Source organism: Aythya fuligula, chromosome 6 (genome assembly GCF_009819795.1).
Source record: "Aythya fuligula isolate bAytFul2 chromosome 6, bAytFul2.pri, whole genome shotgun sequence".
Taxonomy (NCBI): Eukaryota; Metazoa; Chordata; class Aves; order Anseriformes; family Anatidae; genus Aythya; species Aythya fuligula.
This window is the reverse complement of record NC_045564.1, coordinates 28714964-28724769: the sequence shown is the minus strand read 5'-3', so window position 1 is coordinate 28724769 and position 9806 is coordinate 28714964. Positions and strand designations below refer to the sequence as shown.

At 42.1% G+C, this 9806-nt stretch overlaps 1 protein-coding gene across 1 annotated transcript; it reads right to left on the bottom strand.

The window, feature by feature from the left end:
* Positions 1–5318: 5318 nt before the first annotated feature.
* Positions 5319–7755, bottom strand: CXCR4 (C-X-C motif chemokine receptor 4). The gene is made up of 2 exons (XM_032190277.1): positions 7714–7755; positions 5319–6906 (listed from the first exon to the last, which is right to left on the bottom strand). The coding sequence occupies exons 1-2, from the start codon at positions 7750–7752 to the stop codon at positions 5845–5847; spliced, it is 1101 nt and encodes a 366-aa protein (XP_032046168.1). The 5' UTR covers positions 7753–7755; the 3' UTR covers positions 5319–5844.
* Positions 7756–9806: the final 2051 nt, after the last annotated feature.

Below are 9806 nucleotides of genomic sequence, written 5' to 3'. Positions count from 1 at the left end.
GCTTCTGCTAGCAAACGTACCAACATTTATCTCCTTGGTGAACTCATATAGACTGACTTGGCAGAATAAGCATTTTGAAAGATACTTTAAATACCTGATATTTTCCCCAAGAAAAAATAAAATAAAATATTAGCTTACAAGGGAGCAGAGCTGAAGAAGAGGGATAGGCATAAGAAAGGTGACAGGTGGAATGTCCAGTAAAAGGTTGAGTGGCTGGGAGAGGAAAATAAAGAAAGATATTCTTTGAACTTTTCAGGTTTATTTTTGGCTGTTGAGGACTGTTCTGCTCACCTTTGGCAAGCTGACACATTAGGAATTCTGCCAGTGATTATTATTGCTGTTCAGCCCTATTGCAGCCTTGCAGAGTGCATCGGTAAGGAGAGCAAACTCAGGGGCAGCTGGTGGTCGTGTAGCCGCCTTGGCAGCAGGGATGGCACCGACACATGGGTGAGGGATCCCCCAGCAGGGCTTACCCAGCCCTCTCCTGGGGAAGATCTGCCACATCAGGGAGTGCTGAGTAGAAATCAAGGAGGTAAACAAATGTTGCTGTGTTTGCGCTTTACGAAACTTGAGAATAAAAACAATCTTTGAGTTAAAACTTTGCATATGATGTAGAAGTAATTTATCTTTTTGGCTAAAGGAAAGCAGATGTTGGAAGGGAAATGCATGTGAGGACATAGAAACTTGTGAAGGCTGCATTTTTTCTTTGAACAGTTTCTCTTTACTTTTTCTTACTTGTCTAGGTTATGGTGTGTAGTCCTAACAGAATGGAATCACTGCAAATTCTATAAAGTTATATTTCTAAAGGAAAAGTCAAGTAGAATAGAAGTTGTAAGAAGGGGATAGTAGAAACAAAACAAAACAGCCCAACATCTCACAACGTATCCCTTCACAAAATCCCTAATAATTTCTGCTCAGTTTGACAAGTTTGTGTGGTAAGAATCTGTTCTGGTGTGAATTCCAAAAGATAAGGATATTTAAAATGTTGACCTATTTCTTTCAAACATTATGCCACTACAGACAAATTATTATCAGACTGTTGATAGCTGGGTATGCAAAGCTTGCATGCCTCTAGTAAGAGAAAGCCTTTTTGCTGAAAATTTATTTCTGTTAGGCTCACCAGAACAATTCCACCTGCTCCATACTATAAGATCTAATTTCTCGTAGGTCTCTGGCTGCAGCTGAAATCAGAGGAATTCATAATCTTCATTTGTAATTGATTTGGGCTAGAAGGGCATACTCTTTAAGAAGCATAATTCTTTAGGTACTCTGACCTCTGAGTTCAGCAGGAGCTTGTCACTGAAGCCTCCTGCCCTTTTAAGAAAGTAGTCATTTTAATTAATATCTTCTCTATCTGCAATGAGTCTGGACTTCTCGGAAAGTCAGTAGTAGCTTTCTGGGAGCCTGGATGACTTGTATCAACAATTGAAAAAGGTGCTTATAATCTACATTGTCATCCATATGTAAATTTATTTGTATCTCTGTCTAAAGTGAGCACAAAGTGTGCTACAACTACTATTAAAATTTAGTTTTAAAACCAATAAGCATAGCATTATTTTCTCCATGTCTTGTTAGTACTAGAATGATAGGAAGATAGTAACAGCATTGATGTTGAAACAAATGGTCTTTAAACTTCATCCTGATAAAGATTAAATATTTTCAGGGAAAAATAAAACGATAACAGAAGATTTGTTGAATAAAGAGAAAAGATTTTAAGAATCTGTGCCTCCCTTACAAGAAATAATCCCAGTGCTCATAGAATTTCAATTGACATGTGATTTATGACTGTGAAAAAGAGTCTATCGCTCTTTCAAAACATAAAGTGTGGGAGTGGCATCCTTTGAGCAAAAACTCTGGTGCCCTATCTGCTTAAGTGTTTCCTAAGTTTCAGCACTATGAGAATATGAGAATGCTCCATTGTTAGGGGATTCTGGAGGCATGCCTGGATCAAGGAAGTGCTTCCTCGTCATGCTGTTTCCTTTCCCAAACAATATAAAAAATGGCCTTTTCAGCCAAACATCTAGAGGTGGTCACTTTGTACATTGTCCAACTAGAGCTCAACCATCATGAGATAAACCATTCATTTGTATGAATGGCTCCATGTTATGTCTGCGACTTCCTTTTTATTTTCATGGTGATTTTGTTTTGATTTATGTATATGCATAGGAGTTGAACCCCCTCTACAATGACTGCGTCATAGGACCAGCCAAGAAAAAACAAGACATGCCACCTCTATAGCCTGCATACATTAGCTCTGACACCCTCACAACCACTCGGCTTCTCCCATCCTCCTCAAACAGGGACTCCGCACAACCTGATCAGGAGGAGTGCAAATACACCGTACAAATAACGGGTTATTGTGTAATTTTATCCCACTGCTTGAAGTAGTCTAACTTTACCCACAAACAGCATTTCAGATGAAGCAAAAGTAAGTTCATACATCTGTTCATTTCTTGGTTTAGACTCGCCTGATCCAAAGGATTTCTAACTAATCTTAAGCACTCACCAGGCGTGCATTATAGTATTAGGTGAATATCCACGTTTCAGTCCAGGCACTGCTGCCGGCACATTGCATCAGCCATAGCAGGCAAATTCTGAATTCTGTAGAGAGTCTTTGTAAATAAATTATAATGTCTTTGTAAATACATTCTATTTTTTTAATTTACCACATAACTTTTTTAAGACGTGAAAGCATTTTAACTGTTTTGTAAACAGTCCTCATGTCTGTTTTCTATATCTCAGGTTGCATATTTAAAGTAGTTGAGCTATTGTTTTACACCAAATAAGTGCTGAGATTATGCATTTTGTATATCTTAAAGAAAAAAATCATAACAGTATTCTCTATGCTAGACAGGAAAAAATTGGAAAAGACTTGGAAAAGCTCCTTGGAAACTTTGGAAAGTTCTCCATGTATGTGGACTTGTTTGCTGTATATATTTCATAGTTATGGCTATTCACCTTTGTGACTAAATTTACACTTCGAGAAATACATTTACAAGAAATACTTTTGATTCACAAAGGCATAAAAACAGTCATGGCCTCAACAAAAATCTGCTTACAGGCAATGTGGCTTTAAAAGGGAATTAATTGATATATATTTTTTAAACCAATTTAGTATATTTGTAGGAGCTTTGAGTGAAATTTGTTTGAAACATACTCAGAGGTAAAAGGACAGAATTGGAATCATGCTTTCTTATTGTTTCCTCATGGCAACTTTGTTCAATTTGCAAATATGTTCTCTATTACCCCTACAGATATATTCGTATTTATTGATGGATAAAGTTGTTTAAAAATGCGTGGCTTTTGATTCATGTCTTTGCTGGAGCCAAACCCCAATAATCTTTTTAAATACATCCTTCTGTTCGTAGTGTCACTAATTCTACTGAGAACAATGGCAGTGTTATAAAACTAATGTAGGTCTCATCTCTCTGTGGCTCAGGTTCTGTTTTAATATGGGTTTTCTACACATATGCTTTCTGTTGATTGTTTAAAGTGTCCTTTTGGTGGTCTTTGGCAGTAACATGGTCTGCTGGGGTTATTCCAGCTTGCACCCTCTTTCCTGCTAACTCTGCGAGAGGTAACAGTTGGCTGACTGTGAAGTATACTGGGAATAATCTAAGTTAATGCTAGAGGGCTCTAAACATTTCCTCAACAAATAAGCAGTGATGTGTTGATAGCCAGTAAGTATTTTATAAGTGCAATTAAGTCACAGTGATTGATTGGGCTGGGGTGGAAATCAGAATCTTTTAGAACAACAAATTCTTCATGGGGAAATGCTCACTAAATTAAGAAAACACACAAACGAACAACAAAAACAAACCATTGGAGAAGTTCTGCTCCCATGTCACGTTTTCCTCGTTTCTCAACTCTGTGAGGAGAAATTTGATGAAAGCAAGACCTTTTGTTTCGTGAGATTGTATCATTTTCTATTGTTAGTTTATGTTATGCCAAGTGAAGTTACACATTTGAGTTTAATTGATCCAAAAGGTTAGTTACTAAAAGGGGGGGACCTGCTTCCTCTCTTTTTACCTCTTCCTCTTACTTTTCTCTCCCTGTGCCTGGCTCCAGGTTACAGGGTCTTGCCCTTTCCTAATGCTTTTTGGACACCTTGTTGAGTTAATTCAGTTCACTAAACTGCTAATTTTTCCTGCCATGTTAGCTTTGTGCTGATTCAGCAAACTGAGTCAGCTCAACACAGAACCAGATGACTATTGCAAAAAGTCACTGGAAGCATGCAGGATGCAGCCAAGGTGCTGCAGCTTCCTGACTGAAGAGCAGGGGAGGCGAAAGCAGAAAGGTCTTGCATTTATGAAAATATCTAAAATAAAACATACAATTTAATATATGGTTTAACATGGTGAGACATACATTCAGTTACTGTGCTTATGAAAAGACATTTTTTCTGAGTTATATCACTAAATATCCATGTTGTTCATTTCACTTAAGTTCTATGTGACAAATAGCATTGGTTTTTTTTTGCCTTTTCAGAAGACTACCGAACTGTTAACTATTTAGATAAGTAGCAGTTGTTTGTTTTTAGTGTAAGAACATACAAATATTCCCCATGACACTTTCCTCTTGCATATTTATTACTTTTGAACACACTCTAACATGAAGATATGGCTAACTTAGAGAAGATTAATTATTGGAAATTCTATAGTGTGGCTAGTTCCTACTAAAAAAGTCCAAAAACCCATTATGTACCTTTTTTTTAAAAGAAAATCAACAGGGTTATATAAAGAAAATGTGGATGTAGATGGGACAGGGAAAGCTCTGTAGAGACAAATACCTTCCACAGTAGACATAATCCAAGGACTTTAGTTCAAACAAGGTCAAATAATAAAATGTCTTCCATTCAGCTACTTTTGATTATTGTTAGCATGTGAAACTAAACTTAGAATAGTACAAGGCAGAAAAAGTGTATCATTGACTTTATATGTATGGCATGAAGGTTAGTCACATGCAGTACTCAGTTTGACACTTCAGAGGCTGTGAGCATTAGCAAGTGCTTGACTAGATAGCTTTTCATTTGTGGATGTTTTGCTCTCAATCTTTGTTTAATGATAGTTTAAGTCATTCTAAGGAAGATGTTAACCGGGAGTAAATGCATTCTGGTTAAGAAAAACAAAACCCAACAAACGATCTCGAACTCACAGGTGTCAACTGAACAATCAGTATACTGAAACTCGTTTTCCCCCTATTCATCTAAGAGCCATGCAGTTTTCAAAATTATTGTGCAGTGAGTATTGTACTTAAAAGCATTGAGAAGCACATTTAACCTGAAATAAAAATACCACTCAAAATAACTTTTTGTCATATACTTTTATTTACCTCGAACAGAAAAGTTTGCAAACCATCAACTACTGAGAATGGGGAAAAAAAACCTAGCATGTAACAGAGGCGGCTTTGGTTATAAGTGCCATTTCTACAGCAGAGTTAAGCTATTGTAAACCAAACATCTCGTAGTAAGGTAAAAATCTCCAGCAAAAAGTTTTCCTTTTTTAAGAATTTAACAGCAACACTGAAAACATTTACATATAAACAACAGAAATATTTTCTAAACTTTTAACAGCCACTTGCTACAATCCAGAAGTGTTTAGTTCACATATCTATACAAACAAACAAGCACTAAAACTTTTGTGAACTAACCACTTGTCCACAGGACCTGCCTAGACAGTTTATCATCAATACGAAAGTTTTATATAAATAAGTCAATTAAACTCCACAGAGACTAAAAGAAACGATAAAAAAATCCAACTGTAAATAAATCTGTACATTATGGTCAGTCTCATTCTTGAGCAACTTTTAAAGTGTCTCTTTACAAAATGATGGCAAGGGGCAGTGTTAGCTGGAATGGAAACTCGATGACTCCGACTCTGTAGAAACAGAAGAATGTCCCCCACGTTTGCTTTTTGAAAGAATCTTGAGGCTTGATCCTCTGCTAACTGATGTCAAGGCGTTTTGTGCTGATGTCTTGAATTTGGCACCCAGGAAGGCATAGAGAATTGGATTCAGGCAGCAATGGAAGAATGCTAGGGCTTCTGTAATGGAGATCCATTTATGCACGATCGTCTCCAAGCTGCAGCGATGTCTGATGACTCCAAGCAAGATGAATGTATCTATGCTGATGCCAATGTAATACGGCAGCCAGCAGGCAAAGAAGGCGAGGATGAGGATGACTGTTGTCTTCAAGGCTTTGCGCTTCTGGTGGCCTTTTGAATGTGACAGCTTAGATATTATAATACAGTAGCATGTCAGGATTATCAGACCAGGCAAGACAAGTCCTACCAAGATATGCTGAAATCTGAACGAAATCAGCCAGTTCTCATGAGGGTATATGCGATCACACAGATACTTTCCTTCTACTTCACTAGTACTGGCAAAAATTATATCAGGCACTGTCAGAAGCACGGCGGGTAGCCACACGCCTACATACACCACCTTCTCAGCCAACAGCTTTCGTGGGCGCTGGCTGTTGGTGGCATGGACTATTGCCAGGTAACGATCTAAACTTATAAAGGCCAGAATCAAGACACTGCTATAGAGGTTGACTGTGTAAATGACGTGAACTGCCTTACAGAGCACATTCCCAAAGTACCAGCTTATCGCCGCATCCACAGACCAGAACGGCAAGGTGATGACGAAAAGGAGGTCAGCCACAGAGAGGTGCAGCCTGTATTTATCAGTCATGCTCCTCTGCTTCTTCTGGTAGCCCATAACAACAATAACCAATCCATTCCCGATTATTCCCGTTAGGAAGATGATGGAGTAGATAGTCGGCAAGAAGATCCGGTTGAAATCAGCGTTTTCATGCTGGAAGCAGGGCTCTCCATAGTCTCCGTAGTCACCTGAGCCGATCTCATCCGTGCCATTATCAGAAAATTCGATGATTAGCCCAGAGGACAGCTGAAAAAAAAGAATTAAAATTAGATATTAGCACTTTAGAAAGGTTCAGTCTATGTAACATGCTATATGATGTGTTAGGACACTAAGCAGTGTCCATCACCACAAAGCGGCAAACTTTTTGAAGCCCAAATACCTGATGTATAGATGTATGATGTATATAAAACGTCCAGCAAACAGGAGCTAATCAAGAAGAACTTGCTTTGTCCTTCTCTGAGGAGTTAAGCCCTTGTAACCGAGGACGGGATGGAAGGGCAAGGGCTCGCTAAGGGTTCCCCGTGAGCCAGCCTCCCCTCGGGACACCTCGGCGCTACCTCCACGCCGAGCGCACACGGGAGCCGCAACGCGGTGGCACCGGGACGGGCCCTCGGAGCGCCGCGGAGGGGCCGGGGCCGCGTACCCGTGCGGCGGAGCAAGCCGAGGGGCTCCCCCTGGGCGCCGTGCCTGAGGCGAGCGGTGGAAAAAGGAAGCGAAATTCTGGCGAGGGCACGAAAAGCGCGCCCGGAAACCACCAACGGTCCGGGCACGGCGCTGAGGGGCGGCGGGGCGCTGGGGCGGCCACCTGGCCCCTCGCAGCCCCGTCGGGGGGCGGCAGGCGGCGAAGCCCGGGGGCACCCAGCGCTACTGGGGGCAGCACCCGCAGCCGGAGCCCCGAGGGAAGATGCCGGGACCCTCCCGGAGCCCCAGGGCAGCGCGGACAGCGGGGCCAACCCTCCCCTGCTTCGCGTCGCCCCCCTTGGGCTCGCAGAGCACGGAGCGGAGCGCGAACACCCCCGGCCCCTCCGTGCGCTGCTGCCCCCCGGCACTTACATCCAGGCTGTCGAGGCTGGCGTCCATGCTCCGAGCCATGCCGAGCTCTCCTCTGGCAGCCGCCCCGGCGGGACGCGGCCCTTTATCAGTTCCCTACCGCCCCCCCCCGCCCCGGGGGCAGCCCCCGCCTGGCTCCTCCCCGACGGGTGGCACCGGGGCCCGGCCTCGGGCCGCCCTTTGTCCGCCTGGGGGCGGCTGGCGGGGCGCTCAACCCTCCGGGGGGGGGCTGTCCGCATCGGGGAGAGCCCCCCCTCATGGGTCCCGGGCAGCCGGGGTCCCCCCGCAGCCCCCCGCAGCCCGGGGTTGGGGTCGGGAGGCAGGGCAGGAGCTGCAGGTGCCCGGCATCTCGGGGCTCGGGGGCAGCGGGGCACCGCGGGCGGTGCGAGTGCTGAGGAGACAATGGGGTGAAGTGGAACAATAGGAAACGGGACGAGAATAAAACGAGCCGCCAACTTCAGCGAACATCAGGGATTTTCTAAAAATAGTGAAAACCCGTTTCTTTATTTTTCTTTATTTGCCCGCTAGTATCAGGAACTGCTCATCTCCAGCCTCGAGGCGAGGAAATTACCTTTTTAAAGGTGAGGGCTGAGCATCCTCGGTTCTGACCTGTTTCTGGTACTTGGACAGTCTAAAACAAAAGAGAAAAAAAAAAAAAAACTAAAACTGTGGATACAGGATAAAAATAGCAGTCATAAAATAGGTTTGCAAGGGAAAACTAAGCCAAATAAAAATAAAAGAGAATCATGAATTCCCTTTACAGGTATCCCTAGGGACTCAGGGCTGTTGATACTCATGCAGGTAGACTAATTTGCAGAAATGTTTTCACTAGTTTTGATGAGAGTAGTCTTGTTTTGTTTTGTTTTTCTTTTTTTCTTTTTCCCATGACTTCACAACTCACAGCATAGTAAGTAATTACACTGGGAATGATTGATTCAGCTATATGGATTTAGTCTTTACAGTTGGAATTTGGGAAGAAGCGAAGAAGAGGGGAGAAGGGCATTCTGTATGTAATAACAATGTGCTCAGATTACACTGGCAGTCTCAAGGGATGAATAAAGTGAAAGTCTGTCAAAAACTTTATTCTTAAATCCTCCTCTTGCCAGTTTACATGGCCTGAGTTAGCTACCAGTTTTAGATATAAAGATTATTTGCAGGTATTTGACAAGAGCTACTCTCCGACTATTCCCCTAATAACTTTAGAACTTCTTATGCACTCTCATGTTTATGACTAGTATAGAAAGATCGAATCACAGGATGGTGTGGGTTGGAAGGGGCCTTGAGGAGGTTGATCCAGATCAACCTCCCTGCCATGGGCAGGGACACCTCCCACCAGCCCAGGTTGCCCAAAGCCCCATCCAGCCTGGCCTGAAATGCTTCCAGCAATGGGGCAGCCACAGCTTCTCTGGGCAGCCTGTGCCAGTGCCTCACCACCTAATATCTAATCTAAATCTCCCTTTTTTAGTGTAAAGCCATTACTCCTTGTCCTATCACTATACTCACTGATAACAGAGTTCCTCTCCTGCATGCTTGTGGGCCCCCTTTAGGTACTGTCAGGCTGCTGCTTATATTTCCTTTTGTTAAAAAAATGGTATGTAAGGTATGACCCCTAATGTCATTATGTACTTTAACTGGATCATAATTCGATAGACATTCAGATTTTGTTAGAAGCTCTGGAATATCACATGTAAGTTGCTTTAAAGGCAGACTTTAATTGATTACAACTCCGGAATTAACAGTCTTCAGAAAACTCTACTTTGAGTTTATGTCTGGAAAAATGTAAGAGAAGCACCATACCAGAACTCTGTAGAAATAAAAACTCTTCTACTGAATCCTCATTTTAAGATACTAGACCTAGCCTTAGTTTGTGATATTTCTACCCTTCTGAACTCCTTTGAGAAAGAAAAAAAAAAAAAGTATGACAAAATTATAAATATTCCCATTTTCTCTTTATTTTCTGTAGAACCTATGATGCATTCACTACTTTGTACAAATGGGAAAATACATGCCCTGAGTAATCTGCCATTCGATGACCAGGCAGAGAAATGGGCAGTAAAATGAGATGAGGGATTTTCATATAGGGATGAGTGGGATCA